Source organism: Temnothorax curvispinosus, unplaced genomic scaffold (genome assembly GCF_003070985.1).
Source record: "Temnothorax curvispinosus isolate PA1 unplaced genomic scaffold, ASM307098v1 QBEX01005876.1, whole genome shotgun sequence".
NCBI classification, from domain to species: Eukaryota; Metazoa; Arthropoda; class Insecta; order Hymenoptera; family Formicidae; genus Temnothorax; species Temnothorax curvispinosus.
Genome location: NW_020215656.1, coordinates 79,003 through 103,200, shown reverse-complemented (window position 1 = coordinate 103,200; position 24,198 = coordinate 79,003). Strand labels below are relative to the sequence as shown.

The following is a 24,198-nucleotide window of genomic DNA, read 5'->3' as shown; positions in this document are numbered from 1 at the left end:
CTCCCTCCCGGATCCTAATGTACCCCCGGGGATTACGTTCGCGTGCGTACGCACCCGGCGTGCCAGCGTGATTACAGGGCCTGTTCGGGACTTCCCTCGATCTAAATCAATCGCGAGCCAAGCAGAGAGAGAAAGAGAGTGGCCCCCTCGGGCTCTCACCTGTGTACCTCGTCCACTGAACTGACGGAGGTGAATGGGGCGAGGCGATAACGTGATGGTCACTATCTTTTTCGCCTCTGACATTCTCGCACCGTCTAATTCCAACGATCGTTTCGGTATTAGACTTGGCGACAAGTAGGTATGACATATCTAAGCAACTAGACTTCGTCGAAGGAGTTGGAGACAGATAGGAGTAGAGAGAGGTTTCTTGGACTGCAGGACTCAATTAAGGTGTACCTTTACACTGTTAAATATTAAAGGACAAAATTTAAACCAATACCTTGAATAAAATAACATTTTGTTATTTTTAACTACCACGTGTGTTGAAATTGATTATTTTTACACAATACAGTATTATTTTAACTCCAATGTTTTAATTAAATTAACGACATATTGAGTAGAAGCAGTGGCAACCTATAGGAATGGCATATTTTTAGCATTGGCTAAGAAATTTGCATAGAGAAAGAATATAAAACTTTTGTATCTCGCAAAGAAAAGGTTGAAGCTTATTTTTTCCGTGCGTCAGTATCATACCAGTCTCACAACCAGTCTAATCGCATCATAAGAGACTGTTCGTCGGGATGAAATCGCGCGGCGCATTTATTGAAAATTATTCCTCGCGTGCGAGGTTTCGAGTGAAGGCGAAGGGGAAGGAGAGGAAGCGAACAAAAGGAAAAATCTGACTCAGTGTTCTCGAAATTGCGACTGCAGGAGGCGAACGGCCGCGTTTGTTCTGACGGGTTAAAACACCTTTAGAGGGTAATATCTTCACACCCCGGCCATCCGTTGGCGAAGATTGCCACAGCCGGGCCTTGCCTCGGGCCCGGAGAGGGAAATTTTTACATCAGAAAAGTACTTAGAAGGGCGTTCTAATTTCAAATTATCGCTCGCGTGCAACCGGAGTGTTAACGAACAGACGCTGCAGTTGCGATTGCAATCAATTTTCGCAACGGCTAGCTTTTATTATTCTTGACAAACTTGAAGAGGCTGTAGAGAAGATGTTAAACTGTTTGTACGTAGTTTATCTTAGAAGCACGCCAATCTTCGACACGAGCGAAACAACTTCGAAACAACTTGCTGGAAACGCTGAAATCGCTCAGAAAAAATCGCGACGACCAATTTTAAGAGCGAGACGCCGCTCGAAAATATTTTATGCTTATTCGATCCAATTGCCTATCGAAATTTCATTTCTAATAATAACGATATTTGTACTTTGCCGCACGTTTCACCATAAAGCCGTAATGAAAAACGCAGTCCGATGGAACTCGCGAACGTAAATATCCGTCGTTGATTAGCCGAGAATCGCGAACAAAGTACGTAATCATACGCACGACTCGTCGGCGGGATGAAAAGAGCCGAAACGACGGCGGCGGTCAGCGCGAGTGTTTAAAATCGCGGTTCATCCAATTTCATCGTCGACTGTTAATGCAACGACGACCAGGAAGGGCGGACCAGCGCGGGGCTACGGTCCGCATGCCCCGTGGACCGTATCAAGACAAAAAGATCGTTTCTCGTTACCTTTAGGCACAACGCGGTGGGACCGGCGGCAGTTTTCGTTCGCGCACATTTTCCGCCTTAATTAACGAGATTTCTGTAACGAGCAGCGGCGGACCCCGGGGTCGCCCGCGCGCGCTCTCGCATTTATCCCCTGGTTCCTCGTGATCGTGGTCAGTTCAAAGCGGCCGTTATTACGCTGACTCGTCGTGCGTGAGCGACTTTTCAAGCTCGACGATACTTCCCTTTCTCTCTGTAAGCGGAGTAAAACGGAACGGTCGAGATGTTAATTACGATTACGAACTCGAGATGGGGAGCGCGCTCGCCCGCTCGCGAGCCGAGCCGCCGGCGCGGTTTGCGACCCGGCGGACCTAATCGATGGAAATTTTATAGCCCGCCGCTCGTATCATTAATATCGATGATGTAGCTAGTCGCGTCTAATAACTAGTCGCGCCGGTAACTTACGCCGGTGCTGACTCGGGTCTCTGACTCGAGCGTCGCCGTACGTGTCGTGGGCGATTATATACCTTTCGTGTTTATGTGCAGCTATAACGTTGAAGTTGAGAATTTATATTAATTACAGGTAAAAAGAAAGAGAGAGAAGAAGAGGATTTATTTAGAATAATGAATGGAAGCCGAATATTTTAGAACTCGGCATTGATTTGGAAGATTGAGAATTTAATTTCGCGAAATAAATTTCTGTCAATTTCTTTCTGTTCCTCTTTTCTATATATTTCCTTTCTTCTGCGGATCGTTAAGACGTAGAAAATTTGTTGGAATGAATTTCTAGAGGACGTAATTTTACCCTTCTCGAGCCGGGATCTATGGGGACTCCGATGAGAGGCGAGCCTTAGGCATTTTGTCTCTGAGGAAGGCCATCGGCATATGCAGTTCGCGTGCATCGGCGCGACCATAGGATCTGAGTAACAGGTGCAGATGCGGCGGAGGAAGCCCGATCGTTAGCCCGGCAGCCCGCGGTGCATGTGTGCCTCTATTATGATTTCTTTCGTAATTAGTCTCTCTTTCTCTCTCTTTCTCCCTTTCTCTCGTTCCTTTCGCATCCCGTACGTGTATTCGGGCGTACCTAACATTTGTTTCGTTGCATGTTTCGTGGCTCGATCCGTAACATGTGTTATACCGCATCACTCCGTAGCTGTCGATGGCCCTTCGACTCAGCGAGGGGACAACGGCGGTGGTTAACGACGATCTTACGTCGTATCATCCATATAACGAATTTAAACGAGAGTATATATCGCTTGAAGATAAATCTGCACGGAAGAATATTGAAATAAATGTGTATCTCGCTCGGAATGTTCGACTCGAGAAATTCGCATAGATAACGGATTAAATTAATTATCATTTCTTCTTAATTATCATTACTTCCAAATATTATTCTAAGTAATCAATTAATCATTTTGTTATTACGTCTTTTAGATATTAAATCTCGTAGATTTCTCAGGTCAAAACGTCTCGATTATTTCGATCATCTTATTACTGTCTTAAATTCGACTGATCTTGGGGCCAAGGTTTGCATTTCGATTTAACGAGACGGTGCTTATCCCCTCGCGAAAATCTGACCGATCAATCGAGGATATGTACGAAATGGGTACTTCGAGATGGACCGGGTAGTCCTTGGTCCTGTCTACCTACGAGCACAAATATACATGTATATACATGGCGTGATACACGTATATACGTGTATATGAAGTCAAATGTACGCGTATACACTGGAGAAAGCGTCTTGGCGAGGGATTTTGCAGAGGGTTGGCTGTTTGCGCCTCTCGACAAATAAGGGGAAGTCGTTATCCCGTGGATGGGAGGAGTAATTAACTGCTTCTACCTCCTTTCTGTCCGCTCCACCTCCCTCCCGTCCTCCCTCAGCATCCTCCCTTTCCAGCTTCGGCTTCTACTCGAAGGAACAGACTTAAGGAGACCCGCTTAGGCTTTCACGGGGTCGTGTCTTCATTATTCACGCTAATCTGCTCTCGCCCCGTGCTGCTGCCACCGCGAACCCTCCTTGGTGCTTCCTTTCTATCTCTCTCCCTCTCCCTCTTTCTCTCTCATTTGCCTCTCTCTATTTGTAGTAACTTCGCGGAAATTATATTATATTATTATCGTGTGGCACAACCGTGAAGCAAACGTTGCATGCTGCGTGATACAGTGTTCGGTATCTTTGAGAATCGAGGAGATGGGATTAAATTTTTAAATCAATATCGCACGAAGTTACCATTACTAGATCTCCCTGTAATTTTAATGTCCACGCGTTAACAAAACTTTATAATTTATATATTTGAATAAATTAACATTATTATAAAATATTCTGTCTTGTTCATAATCAGAAAAGAATTTGAAAAACAATAATAAACGAAATATCCTACAATATCCGGGGTTAAAAAAAAACGAGCCACTAATTATTCGCTCCCGTTGTAGGCACATAATAAATCTGTCCGGACATTAATAACCGGTAACCGAAACACGTGTAAGTGCAACCGACATCGCCGTGTATATTTTACGTTTTTACAGGGGACCACCATGGTAAAGGCGCCCCGCGACGATCGCCAAATTATGATGGATTGTTTTCTCTATTAACAGCTTGTGCCGACAGAGGCGAGATGCGAGCACCCCGACCGAGATAATCTTCCACCAATTTCGACTTCCTGATTGATCATGGCGATCCATCGGACGGTTCGCTCAAACGGATCGTCCGGAACGAACGAGTCTCGGATCACCTACCAATACGAGACGTTTCGTTATCGCGGATTTAAAAAGTACATGTCGACACCTCTCTGAGTTTGTAAAATTAGATTCGCAACTCGAGTTCTTTTTATCACATATAACAGAAAGGCCGAATAAAAAAATAGCAAAATAACGATTATTTACACGATGTGCACTAGAAATAAGCTTAAATCACCGAATAAACAAATTCAATTTGGTTGGCTTGTTAATAAATAACAATAATTTAAATTCAAGATCAATACGAGGGTACGAATGTATATACAATAAACTGACGGTTTGTCTTTTTCCTTTCAATTGTACTTGCTTTGTATATGAAAAATCAAAGATACCTTTTTATGCAATAGGACCCTGTCGATTGAGATAAAACTTAATCGTTCCAGCCATTATTGAAATCCAGTAATCATACTTCGGCTCAACTAAACGACTTGCATATAAATATCCGGTCTATCTTACCACTGTCGCCTTTACTAAGATCCTCATCAATCGGTAGCTCTGATTGAACCGAACGAAATAATTTTTTGCATAAGATTATTCAATGAATAATCAGATATGAATAATATTCATATATAATAAAAGTACGATTGTATTGTGTTAAAATTTACGTTACATGTCACGTACCATCGAAGCTAAATTAATTGAAGAAATAAATGTATAAAGAAAAACATCATATAAATTGATAATTTTATAGAAGGCTTTATAGAAGAATTTCTGTAAGTATAGAACATCCCGGCTATTTTTTTCAGATTTTCAAAATATTTTTCAAGTTGTAAATATTCAAAGGTTAATTACTTCAATGTTAAGTAATATTATTTAACATTGGAGTTTTTAGTAACTAAAAAATATGAAGACTAATATATTTATAAAATGGCGCAAATTCATAAATCAAACGATGAATGAATATTACAAAATACTATATATTCCTGCTATACAGCACTTTCAGGGAAGTTGTCATCATATAGGCTATATTCTTTTTTACACTTTGTCTCTCTTTATCTCTAATATAGCGACAAACTGCTCATGATATAAATGCACAATTCATGTAGAAACATGTAACAATTCATTTATTTTACTGCGGCAAATTAAGCAAAACGTTCAGACCTGATGGCAAATATGCCACTTGACGGGACTTGGATAAATTATGAGCGATATCTTCCGCAGCTTCGATTCTTCTGAGCTCGACCAAACCATCTCCAGCCTCAGCTAGAGATTTCGCTAGTAAAATCGCGGCCTGAGCATCACCCTCAGCACTAATAATAGCCGCCTTCTTCTGTTGTTCAGCTTTTTCTACCAAGAAACGGGCCTTTTCCGCGTCCTGTTGCGCAACTTGTTTCAATTCTACTGCATGGGTAAACTCTTTACCAAATGTTAAATGTGTCTGAAAGAATTTTAAGAGAAATAATGATAATCTATGCGTTGATTGCAAGAATACATCGTATCTTTCTCGTGATAATACAATGCATATGTAATCAATAAATGTAATTGTACTTACAAGAGAAATATCATCCAAAATAAGTCCAAACTGCGAGGCTCTTTCTGTTAACTCTTCGTTGACCGTTTGAGATACAAGTTCTCTTTGTGTAATTAATTCACCAGCGTCAAATTGTGCGACAACAGCTTTCAACACTTCAGTGGTAATAGATGGTAGTACCCTTTCGTCATAGTCAACACCGAGTATCGTGTATATCTTGGGCAATGAATCAGGTACAGGCCTGAAGAGGATACGAAGAGTGATATTTACATTCTGCAAATCCTTGCTTGCGGTAATGACAGGAACATTTCTCGGGCGTGAACGGATATCAAAAATAATTGGTTTCTGCACCCAGGGAATGAAGAAGTGTGTCCCTTCTCCTACCACGGTGTTCTTTATACCCGCAAATCTATCAAATATAACTGCCCTGTGACCACCGTCAACTAGAAAAAATATTAATATATTAATTTAAAAAAACAATGTAGCTAACTGTCACGTGGAATAGAAGATATCACACCATTGTACAGCGCAGAGTTAACGACGCCGCCTGTCAATGCTAAGCCCAGGCCGAGCTGACCTATTCGATTGAAAAACTGTGCTGCCATGATCAAATGTTATGCTACCCTACAAAACATAAAATATTATTATGTAATATAGGATGATGAAATCTGATGTACTATTCTAGTTAATTCCTAATAATCATGATATCGTCCTAACCTAAAATTTTAAGGAGAAATATATTTGGAAAATGCTTATCTCAGCAAGGGAAAAAGAGAAAGAAATGACAATAACAAATGTATTATAGTATTCTTAATTATGACTATACTTTGTAATGATGTATTATCTTATATTTGTTAGTGGAGCAACAAAGTGGATCTCGACCGGTTAAATTGAACCCTTCTTTTCGCCGATCTAATATCAATATTCAGTGTCTTTATATAATTTGAACGTATAATTAAGCTAAAATTGATAATAATCGTTAGTATTTATAATAAAACAATTGATTCTTACGTAATAAATCGTGACTTTAGGGTTGGAATATTCGATTTTCTTCTCGCGTGGAGCTCTCCCTGATAAAAGGAAAATGGAGACTGTGATAATCTGGAAGCCGAAGTTAGCGCTACGATGGCAATTTAGCGTAACTTCATGCGGAAATTTTTAATAACATCTGGCACTGCCGATAAAGTCTCGCCACTTGGTGCGTGTCCGTGCTATACACACAATTTTTCTGTTGAGAAACAGTACTTATATGTAGCATCCTTTTATTGTTATCAAATTGCATAAATGTATCTAGATACATGCTATGTATATTTAACAATCTATTACCTCAATATAAATATTAATTCATCACTCACCGACTCCGATTTCTATATTCAAGCCCTCCACCACCCCCGCCGATTCCAATCAGCGGTCCTCTTTTTTTTAATATAATTTTTTATGTCCTTTTTTGTTTTTTATTTTTTTATACAATTTAGTATATGCTAAAATCTAATATATACATATAATATATAATATAATATATAATAAAGCAATAAAACAATACAAAATTACATAGTGCAAGACAAAAAATTGTGTACATTGCATATATATAAGATTTATCTTAATTATTAAATCCGGATTACACAAAAACGTTGGAAATACGTATACTAACACATGGTTAGTATACGCATTTCCAACGTCCATAATTTGTAACAATACAACTTAAAAGTGTATTGATAAATGACATGAGATTACATAATTATATTATTTATATACAATTTTGTACAATTGACAATTTTCGCGACAGAATATATCGTTTTGTATATAATTCTTAGCGTTATGTTATTACAGTTTTACATGGATAAATTAATATTTCTTAAAATTATTAAAAAAATTATTTTTTGTTCATTGTTGAATTACACCCTCCCGCGTTATCCCTACCTTATCTACCCGTATGCTTACTAATACCTACTTAAGTTCCTTACAATTATAATATAAAGTTTCTTTTAACTCGAAAATTACACCCCCACTCTACCTACCTACCCGTACTCTTGCTTATTCGTTTTCCTACCTATCTGATTTTCATCTAATTTTTATCCGTATTCTACCTACCCGTATCTCTACGTATTATAGTATACCTATAGTTACGACCACGATTACCCGTAATTAGACAAGCGCTCGCAAATTTTAAATCTGATTTTTAATCGGTTTTAAATCATTTAAAAGGACCATTTAAAAGTTTTATTGAGAGTTTTATTTTCGCGGAATAGAAATTTAATACGAGACGACACACACACAAAAATAATCATTGTACAGCCAAGAAAAGTACTTTACTTCTTTTATTTTACTTTTTTTAAGTAAGTTTTCTTTCAACCAAGAATATTTTCTACTAATGGTTTTTAAATATCTAGACACAAGTCAAGAATATTGTTTCGAGTAAATGTAATTCTTGCAATGACTCTATGGCAGATTTGCGGATTAAGTAAAGCTTAGCATAAGCTAGTATATCCGCAAATCAACCATAAAATAATTGTAAGAATTACATTTACTCAAAACAATATTCTTGACTTATGTCAAGATATTTGAAAACAATTAGTAAGAAAATATTCTTGGTTGAAAAAAAACTTACTTTAAAAAAGTAAAATAATATAAGTAAGTAAGTGCTTTTCTTGGCTGTAAAATGATTATTTTTCTGTGTGCATCTTTCCGTCTCTGATTAGGTGTACAATCACACGTATACAGATGACCTTAAAGGCTTATCTTTACCTGTATTTTTTAAACTTTGATTGAAGTGGTACACCAACCTACCTCGATCCTCTTCGTTTTCAATCTTCTGGCCAGAGTATAGACTTTTATTTTAGTAGCATCTGGCCGTATTTTGACTTCATATAGCCAGAGATCGGCAACAAGGAGAAATACTCCTGCTGCTATTGCCAATAAGCGTAAGATTTTACGCTTTCATATGATGCGCGAGACACGAACGCGTCGCGAAGAGGCCACCACATTAATTAAATCATTTACACAGAAAAAAAGAAGTGTCAAATCAACACATACTTGTATATACGCAAGAATATTTACTCTTGAAATGAGATTATATTACATTAAATAAATAAAACTTGCTTGAATGAAGTCATTTATATAGTTAAACGAAATTTTATATAGTTCATTTAAGAAAAAAACTTCAATTTAAAAACAAATGAATAAAAATTGCTAGACTATTGCTAGACTAAATTGCTAAACATTCGATAGAATCTACATATAAGGCCCATATGCGTATTTTCATCGATTCGAACGATTCGTTGCTGAATCTCATCTCAAAAGCGTGCAGAGATGAGAAATTCAGATGAATGACGTAAGATCCGAAAGGGATAATAAATTTCCCACACAATTAGAATTAATATCATCTTTTTATATTTTGTAAATTATTAAAACTATTTTTAATATATTAATATAATAATAATATATTAATTCAAAACTTTTTAATTGATATAAAATTAATTGGATGTAAAATCATTATTTAGATTACTAACTAATTGTAAGAAAAAATCTTCTATTTCATAACAATAAATATATGCGTGTATTAGATCTTACGTCATATTATTATTTTAACTGGATAAAATCCAGTTATCAATTATCTCAATTGATATGTTAATTTATCACTCACCAATCCCGATGCGCAACAGCGGAATGATATCTGCCACGTAGCTACGTTGATTCTGTAACAAACAAATATAGAATTCATATTAAAACAGTGTTAAAAAAACTCAATGTTTTATAAAACTATCAATTCATATAGCATCAAACGTTTTACTTATTATTTAATTAAATATTTATTTAAATAATTACACATTTTCCGAAAATAATATTTACAAGAGAGACAATCAATTTTTATAAAATATTAAATTACTCCTTTTTTCTAACTATTATTTCTAAATCATGATAAAATAAAAAGGCTCAAGAATAAACAAAAAAAATTATTCTTGCACAAAATAAAAATTAATATTTACCGCAAAGTTGTTCCGCTGGCGCCCGATGTCTCTCGCAGGCCACCTCCTCCTCTAGGCTGTCCTCTCGGGTTGTCAGCTTGAATTCCATCGATGCAACGATGCGACTTCCCGCGTCATTATTTTATAAAACATATAAATAAACGATTAAATAATTCTTACACGCATCAAAAACTTCTTATTTATCATTCAAAATTAAATATTTATTAAAATAATTATACATTTATTGAAAAAGATCTTTACAAGACTGAACGTTTATAAAAATTCAAATTATTTTTTTTAATTATTATTTCTAAATCGTAAAATACGGTAAAAAAATAAAACAACGCAAGAATAAAAGAATTAAAAAGAATTACTATTACACACAACAATTTTTTAATATAATCTAAAATATTTTATTTATTAAATAATTAAACATGCAATACACTATATATACAGTATATTACATATTTAGTACATTATCTAATAAATAAAATATTTTAGATTATATTTTAAGATTTTTTAAATACACTTAACTAATTATTTGTGACATGACTAATATTAACAAATAAATATAAAATATTACTTGTTAATATATCAAATATTTCTAAATAATTAAAATTTATAATAGTATATATTATATCAGGATTTGATTTTTTCTTATCAAATTTTATACAAGTTGATATCTAAAAAATGCATTATCATTAAGATGTTATTCTTTGATTAAAAATGTATTGAAATTACGAATAAAACTTGCGTGTAAAAGTAATTTTTTTATTTTTATTTTAAGCATGTATTTCTTTAACCTCTTTCCCATATATTCGTCCTAAATTAAATATTTCATAAAGTGGTGTGTAAGCAAGCAAGCAATATATACATATATATATATTTTTTATTTTTTTATAGGTTTGCCATATCTTGTATGATACTTTCAATCATTGTATTCTAATGATTACTTGTAATCGCGCGCCTTTAATAAATATTTTGTTTGTTTTAGAAAACAGATGTGAGTGCCACGAAGAAATAACAATACGGAAAAAAAAGAAAAGCCAAAATTAAGGAAGCAAAAACCAAATGTATCAGATCGCGAGGTATATAAGCATTTAATAATCTATAATCTTTTATTAATAATTGTTACTGATGGAAATAAATATTTATTTGCGCAGTGTCGTTTTCAGATCACTTTATAATATATACACATATTTAAAAAAATATACATATATGATATATATACTTATATATATATGTATATACATATACATACATATATATATATATATATGTGTGTATACTTACCAATTAAATAAGTTGCGATGCCACTCGTTTCGGACCCGATCCGTCTCGTATTCGTCGCGTTCTGAAAATAAAAGGAGAACGTAATTAATATGACGAAGGCGCTTCATCGTCTCCTGTTCGGCAATTTCTTGTACCGAAAGCGTCGCGGCGCGGCGTCGCGGCGCGTCCTCGATATTCGCGACATTCGAAAATATGATCGCTTTCGCGATTACCCTGGCGACGCGTCTTCTGCCGAACAAGTACGTGTGTGTGTGTATCGCGGAAAATACGTATTTTCAAGAATCATTAATACCCGAGCGACGCGTCGAATCTATACTACGCGATAGATACCACAGTGAATAATACATGCAAGATCAATATGTGTTAAACTTACCAATTAAATGATTCGCGACGCCACTCGTTCCGGAGCCGATCCGTTCCGTGTCCGCCGCGTTCTGGAAATGAAAGGAGAACGTAATACGTCATCCAAATGGCGGAGCCGCTTCGTTTCCGCGCGCAACTTCACGCGTCGAAAGCGCCGCGGCGTCGCTACGCGTTCCGCACCTAACTTAAGTTCGCGATCATGACTTTGCCGAACTTTGAGAAATCAAATATTACTAACTCGCTTATTACTACGATTGTTCTTTTGCATTCTAGCAAATAGCGTATTAATATTATTGGCAAATATCCACGATATTCGCGGCACGACACTGGAAAATACGATCGTCACTTTCGCGATTGCTCGTGTGACGCGCCTTCGGCCGGACAAGTATCGCGGAATACGTATTTTTAAGAAATATCAATACCCGAGCGCTAAATCTATGTTACGCGATAGATACCGCAGTGAATATAATGCATGCAAGATTAATATGTGTTATACTTACCAATTAAATGAGTCGCGACGTCGCTCGTTCCGGAGCCGATCCGTTCCGTGTCCGCCGCTCTCTGGAAATGAAAGGGAGTACGTCATCAATATGGCGGAGGCGCTTCCCGCGTTTCCCGCGCGCCGCGCGGCAACTTCAAACGCGCCGCGGCGTCCCGTTTTTACTTTCCCGTTGATACATTTGTCTCATTTTAACAATAAATGTTATACGCTTGCCTTATATAGCAGTCATTTTTCGCTTTATGACCCAAGTTAAATCTACAAGTTGATATTGTAGGTAGAGATGAGCGATTTTGCGATATATCACTGGCACCGCAAATTCTTTTCTTAAATTGCAGTGTGATATGCAATTGGATTTTTAAGAAGAAAATGATTATGCCAAATAGTTCGTTGAAAATGGGTACGAGTGACGTATCAAGCAATTCAATAAAACGGTATCTAGCAGAATGCCAGTGTGGCTCTCAGGTTTCTCTCTGCTTCACACACACACACACACACAAGTGCGAGAATAATTTATAAACATTTAATAATTGCATCACATTACGATAAACGCGTATATCGTATTTTTTCGCGATTGTGATTACTATTTCGCAAATTATATACACAACCGAATCGCTGGTATCTTACAAAACTTTGATATTAACGTCATTTAAATGCCAATTTTAACAACATATTACTCGATAAGATGTTCGGTTTTACAAGCGAGGTTATCGCTCAAAACGTCGTGAGAGAATAATATCATTATTTATAATATTAAAATGTAAAAAAAATTAACGCCCCCGGGTGGGCTCGAACCACCAACCTTTCGGTTAACAGCCGAACGCGCTAGCCGATTGCGCCACGGAGGCAAGTTCATTTTGCTTGCTATCGTATAGTATATAACGTAAAATATAAAAAATTGTTTGTTTTTAAATAATTAACAATTGATAATATTAATAATTTACTTAAACATCTGATAAAAATCATAAAGTATTGCTGATGTGTAAAATATGTTGATAAGCAAGACTTTATATATGTATTTGACAAATTTCGATACTTAAATTAGAGCTATGTAGATATGATCGAGGTAAAAAAGTAGCAATAAAAGGTGCCAGTGTATCATTATATATTTCTGCGTATATTTATTATAATCATGTTCATCAATTGTTGCCTTTTATGCGATTCTCAGCATCTTTTCTTTGCATTCATTTGTAAGTTGCTTCTGTCTTAATTATGATATCCGTTTATATATCTCTCAATACTTGACACGTGTTGTTCCATTCGTCTCATTACAGTATTTTTAAACCTCTAGCGTTTCCGGCATGAAAATATACATGTAATGAAGCCTCAGCTAATTGTTCTCTTCTTGGCCTATCAATTTATAGGAAGTGATACATCTCAGAGATGCTTGTGAGGCATCGGAGGCTATACTTTGAATTCGTAACTGCTCATTAACTGTTTGACTGCGTTGCAAATTAATTTATGCAATTTATGTTTAAAATTACTTTTTAATTGCGCTGAAGATGGTCTCGAAAAAGGACCAAAACGTTATTATATTATTTATACATTATTTATATCAATAATGCATATTTTATATTTACAATAAAATATACGCGCCTTACTGCGTTTGGCTCTTATTGCCATTTTTTTATTTCGATTTGACTAAGTTTAAAAGAGCTTTCATAATTGTATCATGTATATGTATATTGATAATATTTCTAAGTCATGACAATTTTTCTCCTATAAAAATAAAATACGTGATAGTAATAACTTGATGTTATAACGTTTATGGATTGCAGGTCGAAGAGATAATTAAATTAACACAGATAAATGGAAAATAAAGATTTCTTGTGTATTATATTTCTCTTTCTACTCCCACGCTATCGTCGTGCTATATTTTGTTATTGAACAAAAATTGTATTCTATATTATTCAAAATGGTGCTCGGTACTCTTAATTTTCATAAAAAAAAATATATTTTATATAGATTCAAATTATATTATATAATTAAAGATTCACACAACGGTATAAACTTTGGGAAGTTTCTCTTTATGCGTGCCGTCCATGTGTCCGCACACGCCGGTCACGTGACCTTGCAGAGTGGTGTCCAACATCAGAGTTACGCTGCTGGGGGTCCACCATACCATCACCGGCACTCGTTGAGACTGGACCATGAGATGTTCGTTGTTCTCGGTGAGTCTGCAAGCGAAAGTTATATTTTAATACAATCAATTTCTCTTAAGGAGGTTCGATGGCTTCATCGGGGGAAGTAGTGGGACGCGGGGGTTCTGGAAACAGCGCACTAGCGTTTGAAGTAGTGGGAATGAAGGGGATTGCTCTGATTGGTCGCCGTGTGTATAATGCGTGCTGCTGTTCACGTCGTTCACGACCATGACAGTCTATGCAGACGAAAAATCAAGCAATTTATGCTTTAATAATTAATTTTTCTACGAAATGTGCAGTAACCTTCCCCTTTCTTTCGCTCATTTATTTGTAAATTATTAAGTTACATGTGCAAATTTCTTTTTCTTTATCATTTGCATTTTTTCTTGCACTTATTTCATTCTGAAGGTATATGCAATATGTCATTTCCCATAAAAACCATAAGAACCTATGTTAAAAATGCAGCCAGTTTCATGCAATTTTAATATGTTGTTCTGGAATGCAAAATAGAATTATGTGAATTTTTTGGGAATTTTTCACCGTCCCGTTTTGAAATAAATCTACTCCTAAAATTGTACTTTTTAGGTTTTTGGAGTAGATTTTTTTCAAAACGGGACGGTGAAAAATTCCCAAAAAATTCACATAATTCTATTTTGCATTGCAGAACAACATATTAAAATTTCATGAAATTCTCTGAATTTTGTTGTAGCCATCGAACCACCTTAAAGTCTATACTCTTCTATTCTTAAATTCTCCTACTCTTAAATTCTATACTATTCTCTTTTAAATTCCATACGCGACCGATTAATCGTTGTACTCACTTGAACGCGTAAGAGTTCGGTTCGTCTTTCGGCACCACGACTCCCTTCTCGTGCTGATTGACTACATTGCCGTCAACGTTAACGACTGCATTAAACTCGTTTGGCATGATCTCCATCTCGTGATCGCCAACGTGCATCTTCATTGCTAGCTTGGTACCTTGCACGGACTTCACGAAAATAGCGTACGTCTGATCGATGTGATCGCCAGATACGAGGACCCATTTATCGGACATGACGAATGGAATCACGCCCTCGTCTAGGGTGATCAAGACTTGCGGATAGACGGTGCAGATCTCTGTGAAAGACAGGTATTCAATGAAATTAAACTGTTGCTCGAACTGTTGCTTTCTTTATGGATAAATAAACAATTTATAAATGAAGAGATATCTCATTTTGAACGCTAAAAATTTATTAGTATTATGATGTAAAAAAAAGAAATTTATTTGAGAGTAACGACTTACTAGCCTGGTCGTGCTTTATTTTGTGCATAACAGCTACGGAGAAACGAGTATTATCCATGGCAGCGTGCCACAGTGAATGTAGCATCGGTTTGTCTACGACCATGCCTTCGAAGAGATGTTGCTGCAAAGGAACTTGAACGTACTCGTATCCGCTGACCGGAGTGACGACGGTTGCATTGACGTGGCTCAGATCGGAGGAGTACTCGACTACGACCTTCGCGTTACCGCTTTCAACACGGTCCACGATGTACCTCACATGTGGCAAATGCCGTGCGCGAATATGATCTTCGATCATGGCGATTTGCGATAATACCTGCACAGGCACCTGAAAGAATCACACTTCTCTGCTTATATCTGTGATATTAATATCTCAGTCTTCTCCACGTTTGTGCTAGTCTCTATAATATTTATAAGTACATAAAAAAGATATTTCTACATCTAATTATGGGATTAAACAATGGGATGCTTAAAAATGCATAAAACAAATTCAAGAGACGTTTGTAAAACTAGAGAACTAATTGAAGGTCGTATTTAACATACTTTTGTGTGTTCTTTATGTATTTTTATATTTTGAAATTATATCAAATTGTTAATATGTTACGAATAATGTATTTATCTTTTCTTACCTTTTTGTACGTTGCGTTAATGGTGTACTTCTTCATGGTCGTGTATTGTAAAGTCTCACGGACGCAATTCATGGTTTTAGCAACGTGTCCCTGCTTAGTCTGGAATTGCGGATTTTGGATGTCTTTAACGCAAGCACCATGCACGTTATTGTGCGTCATTTGCCTCTTCTGTTCTTCCGTCAACTCGCCTTTAACAGTCATCACGATCATCATATCGTCGCGAACGCACTTATCATCGTCTGTGAATCCTGCTGTGATGATCACCTTGTTGTTGGTCTCCTCTTTAGTGGTATCGACCTTCAAGGGATCCGTCTCGACGACTGGATAGTTCTTCTGAGCTTCTACGCAGATCTAGAAATAGAAGCCAAAAACGCACGTCTCATAATCGATAATACTACTTCAATTTTATTGAACTTATTTATTTGTAATTTGAATCTGTTTTAATTAATTAAGATAATTAAGTTAAGTTAAACGTACCTTCAAATTCTTCTCTCCTGGAGTCTGTCTCATCATTTGAACTTTGACGTTGTTGACTATGTGTCCCCGCGACATGTCAATATTCACGTTCATGTCCCATGAGCGTACGGACTCGTTTGTGGAAGCTGCTTTTGCATCGAGGGTACCGCGTATGTTGATTTTGTTGCTGCTAAAAGCGTGCATCTTTTCATGAATGTGATCGACATCCTCCATATTAACTCTTACGTTCAAATCAACCTGGAAAAGAATTTAAGGGGATAAGAATGCCAATATCAATTCTGTCTTTCAGATCGAGATTTTTGACTGCTTACATGTGACGTAGGATAAACAATGCTGGGTTCAGCCTTCATGAGAATTCCACAGTTACCCATTTGCGGTGAAATGTAGTCGTTAATCAGTTTTTGGTGGACGCCCATGAAGTATTGGAGGAGCTTCGAGTTCCTAATGAACAAATCGCAACATAATAATTTTTTTCGAAAAGTTGCATTGACAATATATAAGAAAAAGTTTAACTACAAATTTTGTTCTTTTTTGTGATATAGAAAAAAGACTGTACCACACAGCAACAATAAATATCTAAGCAGATTATTGCATTTCTGGTCTATTAATTACCAAGTGTTCTTGTGTTCCACAGAGAGCACACGCTGCCATTCCTCGGCGTTAGTCACCGGGGTGATTTCGTTCTCGCAATCGAAGACCGACATGCTATATTTGAGGCCCACGTCTTTAGAGTCTACGGCGACATGATGGTTCTTCTTCTCGCCGGTGCTGACGACCGCGTGATGATGGCAGGTAGCGCAGCAGGTCTTGAGAACGTCCTGTTCGTCCTCGGTGACGGTCACCAAGTTCTTCGCGTAGAATCGCATTCCGGTGACCGACAGTTTGTTGACCGGCAATCTCGGCATGGTGATCTTCAGACTCTTCGCCTCGTGATTGTAACCGACGCTCATATCTACGGGCAAGGCGACGTCCAGGACGGTGGCGCGGCGAATCGAATGCCAAACATCAACGATCGGATTGTAGATCGACATGACGTATTCACCATGCTTCCAAACCCGAGCATCGACGTTGAGCTTCATGCTCACGGACGGCTTCATGACCTCGTTGCGAATGTTGTCGAACTTCAGCGACCACAGCTGCGGTATCTTGGTACTGAGAACTGCCTGTAGACCCATGTCGGTAGGCACTTGCATCTCATAAAAGGTTTCATATACAATATCCTGGAAATTGCCAACCACTATTTGCTTCAGCTGGTATACTTCGTCGAATATGTTCTTGAAACTATTCTGGTCAAAGTGAGTGGCAACGACGACAACACCGTTCAGCGTGATGCAGATGTCGACGTGAATGGGTCTCTTCATCGGCATATCCTGCGCGGCGCGAATCAAAAGATTTTGCACATTCTTATTGTTGAGATTTTCCATTGTGGTACCGACTAATTCCTTCTTGACCATCTTTATGACCTCGTCCAAACCGTAGACGCTCCAATAGATCTGAAGAAAATTTATATAGAACGCATGAATGTAAAATATCGATAAAAATACAAATGTTTCTTTTACTTTTAGAAACTTTTATGAGACGTGTCAAAATTTTGTGTATAGTAAAGTTTACGCTCAGTTGACATATTACTCACGCCTATTTTGTCGACGGATTTACGAGCGACCGAGGTGTGATGTTCGAAGTATCCGGCGACTGGCATACCGGTCGATTCATCGAGAACCCAGGCGTCATTCCAGGATTCGCCATATTCGTAAACAGAATCGATATAATCAATGAAATGTTTATACGAGAGCTGAGTGGTGACCGGTCTGATTCTTGTGAAACGTAAGAACTTTCTGGCCATTTCGCGCACTGGCAAGAGGCAAGGATCCACGGAATTGGCGAGACCTTTCAGGGTAGTAACATGATAGTTGTACAGATGGTTGTTCTGCTCGTGTACCATGAACCAGTATATGTTCATGATACGTTGCATGTTCGGCATCTGGCTCATCAAGACATCATAAGCGACAATCCTGACGGACAGCGGTAGAGTGACATCAGCGAGAATAGGCCAGAGTAGATTGTGAGTGTACTCGACTTTATCGGCGACTGCCTTCTTGATGGCCCAGATTGCTTGAACGCGAATATGTAGTGGATTCTCGGATATCATAACTTCACCACGGATGATCGGCTCCAAGAGCTTTTCAATGTTACCCACTTGTACGTTCTTTATCGCCATCAGATACACCACTCTCATCTCGTACGATTGCTCGTCTGAAACATTTGCGTGTGCATTGTTAAAAATGATAAAATTAAATGAAAATTTCAGAGTAAATTAAACTTTAAATATATATTTGTACTTAACAACGTATAAGATCCATTTTTGCTGCGTGCTTCTAATGTCTAAATACATTTAAATACAATGCTTACTCTTGACATGATCGAGGAAACGGTGAAGATATCTCTCGAGAAGGGGGTTGACGACGTCGCTGTGCTGATGTATGAACGTCTTACGAATCAAAATGGAGAAGCAGAGGATGCTGGCCTTCTTGACTTGCGGTGACACGGTGCTACCCAATTTCAACAGATCTTCCATTTCCAGAAGCAATCTCTCGGATGGTACTTTGACATGCATCGGCAATTTCATCAACATCACGACGGCAGTTTCATCGGTCACTTGATGCTTGCGGACAACATTTCGTACGAAGTGGCTGGCAGCGGTCGTGCCCACGGTTGGAATCATTCGCAGGAAGATATTCCTTTAAAAATCACAATTATCGTTTTATTACGTCGCGTCAGACAAAATTATAGCTATTAAATTTTTTTTTCAAAATAATAAATTATTTTCTTGATCCTCTAATACTAATTGATTCATTGTAACACAAAATAAGGGATGATCATATGTTACTCACTTCATCGTGACTTCCTTAGGCGTCTTCGAATCCTGTATGGCGTTGTAAACTTGTTCCAGTGAACCTAAATCCATATAACTCATAGTATGCTGTAGCCTGTTGATGGTTTGCCCGTGCTTCCATTCGGGTTCCTTGGCCTCCAAATGATTTTCCTCGAGGTATTCAACAGCTTCGGCCAACATCTTCTTAAGTTTAGGGATGAGCGCGTCCAATTTCACAATATGTCGACCATGAGAAAGATCTTCGGCAGCATGGAGAGCGTAATTTCCTAATGGCTTATTGAAAGTGATGTCGCGAATGACAGGCACGTTCTGAACATTCATGGCCATCACAGGGACTTCCGTCGTTGATACTACGGAATGCAGATCCAAAGTAACGCTGAAATAACAAATAAAATTAGCATGATCGCCGGTGCAATTAGTGCAATAGTTATCGTATAATTACTTGGTCCACAGATAGTGAGCCTCAGATCGGGCATTATAAGGGAAGTAATTGATAGCCGAGTGAGCAACCACCCGCTCGATGACAATATCATTGTCCTGTTGTTTGATCTCGAAAACTCTTCTGGCGGAAGTAGTCATGTCATCCTGAAATTCAAAACAAAAATTGATTAATTATAATCTATCTCAGCCGGAATTCAAATAAACGTTTGATAGACGAATAAAGTTCTGAAAACAAAATGGTAGAAAATTACCACAGACTCCACGTGACATTTCTCGCACTCGAAATGATCGAAAACACGCTGAACAAAATGGCTGCAGTTCATCAAATCGTGCATTTTCGTGACCACGAAGACATTAGCGTTCTCCGGATTCATCGGGTACTTCGGATGAACATCGTAGGAGACTTGGCAGGTACCGTGGATGGTGTTCTAGTGGTAACAACCAAAGAGAACATTTTGAAACAGAGCCGCTTTTGTTGGATGTTCCCATCAGTCGTTACCTACCTCATGGGTGACGAAAGCGTGTGGCTTCATCGGGGCTTGCATCTGGATGTGGCCCAGATCCAATTGCAGCATCGAGGCGATACCTTGTTTGATGTTCCTGGACCAGCCGCTCTCGGCTTCCGGCATTTTAATACCTTGGAGCTGAAATCGATCGTTCAATAGGTCGTATGACTCTTCCACGAACGATTTTTATGTCAAAATGTCACGTCAGGAATTCGTCGGACATTTACCTTGCCACGATCATCGTAAACGATCACGAACGGTTCTTGGATTTGCTGTGCGGCTTCTCCGAGTTCGTGGAGAATTTCGATCGGCTCATGATGTACGGCGATGCCATTGTACATGCCATGCTTTACGTTGTTTAATTTGATGTGATAAGCATTATTTAAAGTCGGATCACTAGTATCCTTCTTTACGTAAAGTTGTCCGGCGAGAGCGAACTGGGAGACGTAATTCGCTGGCTCAACAACTCCAGCTTTCACATCGGCATGGTAATTGTAAATCACAGTTTTCTCGGCAGGAAAATGTACTGAAATATTATGAAATATATATGTATATACCAATATAAAATATTATAAATTAACTTGTCTATCAGGTTTTACATTTATATCTTAATCTCTCTCTATTCTGCTTTGTACTATTTATTTGTTAATTGAAGCAAGCGTTTCTGAAGTATAGCGTTACATTAATAAATATTACCTATGATCTGCGATTTGTGAAAAAAATAATAATTTTGCATTTAATAAATAATTTTATATTTAACAATTTAATAAATTAAAGTGTGCATCGAACTATTCTCATTGTTACGTATAGAAAAATATTTGCGACTCATATAAAATTTTTCCGAAGAAATGACCTTAATATTAATAACGTTATTAAATATTAAGAATACAATTTGTTTATACTGATTTGTTAACAAATGTTTTTTCTAGTGTTTTATAAAATAGGAAAAAATTGGTAAAAACTTACCTGGTACCGCACATGCGGCCGTTAGGCACAGCAGCAATACTGAAAACATAATTTATATAATGTATTATCTAGTAAAAATACTTAAAATATGTCTGTGTGAAGAGAAGAGACATATTTGAATCAATATATTTATTAAGTAACTAAAGTAAAGTTTTCAATATACGTCTGAAAAAGCTGTACGAAAATGCAAATGGCTTCGTCAAGTACTTTTCCGCCAGAATTCATAATCCGCAAAAATCTTTTTTCTTTTTCATCCGAAGCGTTTCTAAAAATGTAAGATTAAAAAGAACAGATTTGCTTCGTGACTTGAGAAATATTGAACGAATGACGATATAAAACAAATGTGAAACTGGACAAAACACCTGTGTTAATTTCTCACAATTATGCACATTGCACTTGTCGTCAAAGTTGCGAGAAAAAAAAGAAGAAAAGACGAATTCCGTCGAGGCGCAACTCGACTTACCAGTAAGGGTATTCATCATAACGTGACCCCTGATGTAAGACTGGTAGCGTACGCGAGATCCTCTCGCTTTTATAGGGCGCAAAGTTCGCCAATTGCCGGTAAAATACAAAAGTGCAGGCGAGCCGATAACCCCGCAATGAAAGGGTGTTACACGTTACGGAGAGAAAGAGAAAGAGGATCGTGTCGGTAATCAAAGAGATAACCCTTTCGGGCATCAAGCCCCACTGCAACTGTTCACATTAAAAATGTACGCATGTATATTAAAAATAATTCGCATATCAGAGCGATCGTGATACGTCTCGACACTTTTTCACCCTCAATCTCATCTTCACCGGGAAAAACTTTATTTCTCTCTCTCTCTCTCTCTCTCTCTCTCTCTCTCTATCTTCTCTTTCTCCCTCTGTCTGTCTAAATTACACATGCATTTTGCGGGTTTATCTTTGTGTACCACATATAATCGCACCACTGCTCCCCCGTGATTCTTATTATGGACCGGAAAGAAGAGATTGCCGAATATTTCTGGGACACTGCTGCAGTCCAATCCAAGTAATCGGTATCTTGACGATAATGAGCGACGACAATAAGTCTGTAAATCGAATGAGAAGCATTGGAAAGAATATGATTTTGTAAGAAGTCGATTTTGCGAAGACAATAAAATGTGTGAATAGCCGGGACAAATGTATTAAAAGAAATACTGGCTGTTCCTTGCCAATAAAAAGATCCTTGCCAAATGATACGAGCAGACAACGCAGAAAGTATATTTCTGTCTCTATAATTTTAGAATATGACTTATTATTAAAGGAATACATAATGTTGCAATTTTGTGTTAAACTGCTGTCATTAGCAAAACCAATAGGAAGATTAGATAATGTATTTATTGCGGTAAAGGCCAATAAATAATTTACTCGTTTCCTGACTTATCAGTCATTGAAGTTATAAATTCTGTTTTGTCACTTGCATTTTTCAAGTTGCAGCAAAACTATTTATAATAACTCTGAGATGGCTTTTCTTTTTAATACATGTTTCTGTATTAATTATGATAACCATGAATTATAGTCGCAAAGTTAAATGAACAATTTTTTCATTGATCACATAAATTAAATAATCATCGACAGTTTGATAAAGCAAAGAAATCCAAAAACGATTACGTGTTTACCAGCGTTATTACGTAACAGCAATAACACACCACGACACGCATAAAATAAAATTTATCTATCGGTTCGTTACATATATATGTATGTTATACTGAGTATCTTCGAACAACCAAATGTCCTTTTATTGACAGATTCTTCGGACTCAATTTTTCCTGAATGAAAATGTCGAAGGAGTTCATTATTTGTCGCATCTTTCCAAAGTCTTTTGCATCATGTATATTTGTAACTGTGTCTCAAATTAAAATTGTCTTGAAGCAAACTTTATCTAACATTAACTGAGCTGAACGAAGAATTAACTAATAAATATAGTATTTATTTGATTTTTCAAAGTTTAATTTGTAAAATATGCTTCTTTTCTAATCCCTTAATTATAACTTGGAAATTATTGATACCTCAATATTTTTCTAAGAAAAAATTGACTTTAAAGAACCTGCCGTTAATAAAGAACATCCGATATATATAGTTTTAAGATATTATTATTAATTACCTTTATCTACAATTTCACGTTGGATAAGTACTTGTTTTTATTAAACAATAATTACATACGTTGAACCAACAGATTATTTCAATTTCAAGCATTATGAAGATAAACCAAATAGCATTTTCTTCTTACTGAGTTCAAATATATTTTTAGTTTCTCTGCATTAAGTAGAATTTTCAAGCATATTATAAAAATCTATGTATAGTACAGTATACTTCTGCATTAATTCTGTATACAGTGTCAATGTGTATAGAATTAATTTTATTCTGTATCATTCTTAAATGTTTAATAAGTAATTGGCATATTTAAATTCTATTTGTACTGGTACCACACACAACGTATGTAATCACGTTATTAGTAAATGAAGCAATTAAAAATCAGCGACGTGATCCGTTGTGGTTATTACTGTACATGATTTATTGTTCTAATTATGAGTGCTTGCGCACGAGAGAGGTATCGGTTTACATGATTAATAATATCTACCACTGAACGATTAAAATGGTTTCATATTTCAATTTGTTGCGTCACATAAGAATTGCAAGGTGGAAGTCGTTGATTAACACGTCGCATGATCTGTCGAAATTAAAAATTATCAGATTCTCAGTTAGAAGATGTCACGGTAGCTTCAAGGTTGTCAGCAAGTAGTTCCATATGCTGCCTGACTATCGCTGTGACCGAAATGCGTTGTTTTCGGTGAGGAATTCTTTGATAAATTTAACAGATATCGAGCGTTAACATTATACGTCAGCATAAATTAAAGTGAAGACAAAACAACGCACACTCGCCGCTCT

The 24,198-nt window shown here is 37.0% G+C and overlaps 3 protein-coding genes, 1 long non-coding RNA gene and 1 other non-coding gene across 5 annotated transcripts in view; all 5 read right to left on the bottom strand.

Moving 5' to 3' along the window:
* Positions 1-5,283: 5,283 nt before the first annotated feature.
* LOC112455178 (protein l(2)37Cc) lies at positions 5,284-6,972 on the bottom strand. The gene is made up of 4 exons (XM_025016947.1): positions 6,869-6,972; positions 6,375-6,481; positions 5,879-6,300; positions 5,284-5,764 (listed from the first exon to the last, which is right to left on the bottom strand). Exons 2-4 carry the CDS (start codon positions 6,460-6,462, stop codon positions 5,456-5,458), a joined length of 819 nt encoding a protein of 272 aa, XP_024872715.1. The 5' UTR covers positions 6,463-6,481; positions 6,869-6,972; the 3' UTR covers positions 5,284-5,455.
* Positions 6,973-11,109: 4,137 nt separating this feature from the next.
* On the bottom strand, positions 11,110-12,035 carry LOC112455170. The gene is made up of 3 exons (XR_003040832.1): positions 11,979-12,035; positions 11,489-11,549; positions 11,110-11,176 (listed from the first exon to the last, which is right to left on the bottom strand). It is a non-coding gene; the product is annotated as an uncharacterized LOC112455170 (long non-coding RNA).
* A 716-nt stretch (positions 12,036-12,751) lies between these two features.
* On the bottom strand, positions 12,752-12,825 carry Trnan-guu. The gene has a single exon. It is a non-coding gene; the product is annotated as a tRNA-Asn (tRNA).
* Positions 12,826-13,783: 958 nt separating this feature from the next.
* On the bottom strand, positions 13,784-21,835 carry LOC112455180 (vitellogenin-2-like). The gene is made up of 16 exons (XM_025016950.1): positions 21,773-21,835; positions 21,310-21,348; positions 20,571-20,869; positions 20,341-20,481; positions 20,089-20,265; positions 19,839-19,981; positions 19,395-19,772; positions 18,913-19,241; positions 18,137-18,756; positions 17,116-17,996; positions 16,815-16,944; positions 16,504-16,740; positions 16,027-16,377; positions 15,401-15,725; positions 14,940-15,234; positions 13,784-14,154 (listed from the first exon to the last, which is right to left on the bottom strand). The coding sequence occupies exons 1-16, from the start codon at positions 21,789-21,791 to the stop codon at positions 13,971-13,973; spliced, it is 4,548 nt and encodes a 1,515-aa protein (XP_024872718.1). The 5' UTR covers positions 21,792-21,835; the 3' UTR covers positions 13,784-13,970.
* Positions 21,836-22,140: 305 nt separating this feature from the next.
* The window catches only part of LOC112455205 (inosine triphosphate pyrophosphatase), a 4,716-nt gene continuing 2,658 nt past the window's right edge, over positions 22,141-24,198 (bottom strand). The window contains exon 5 of the mRNA XM_025016997.1: positions 22,141-22,358. The gene's annotated coding sequence lies outside the window, so the exon portion shown is untranslated. The remainder of the gene's footprint in view (positions 22,359-24,198) is intronic.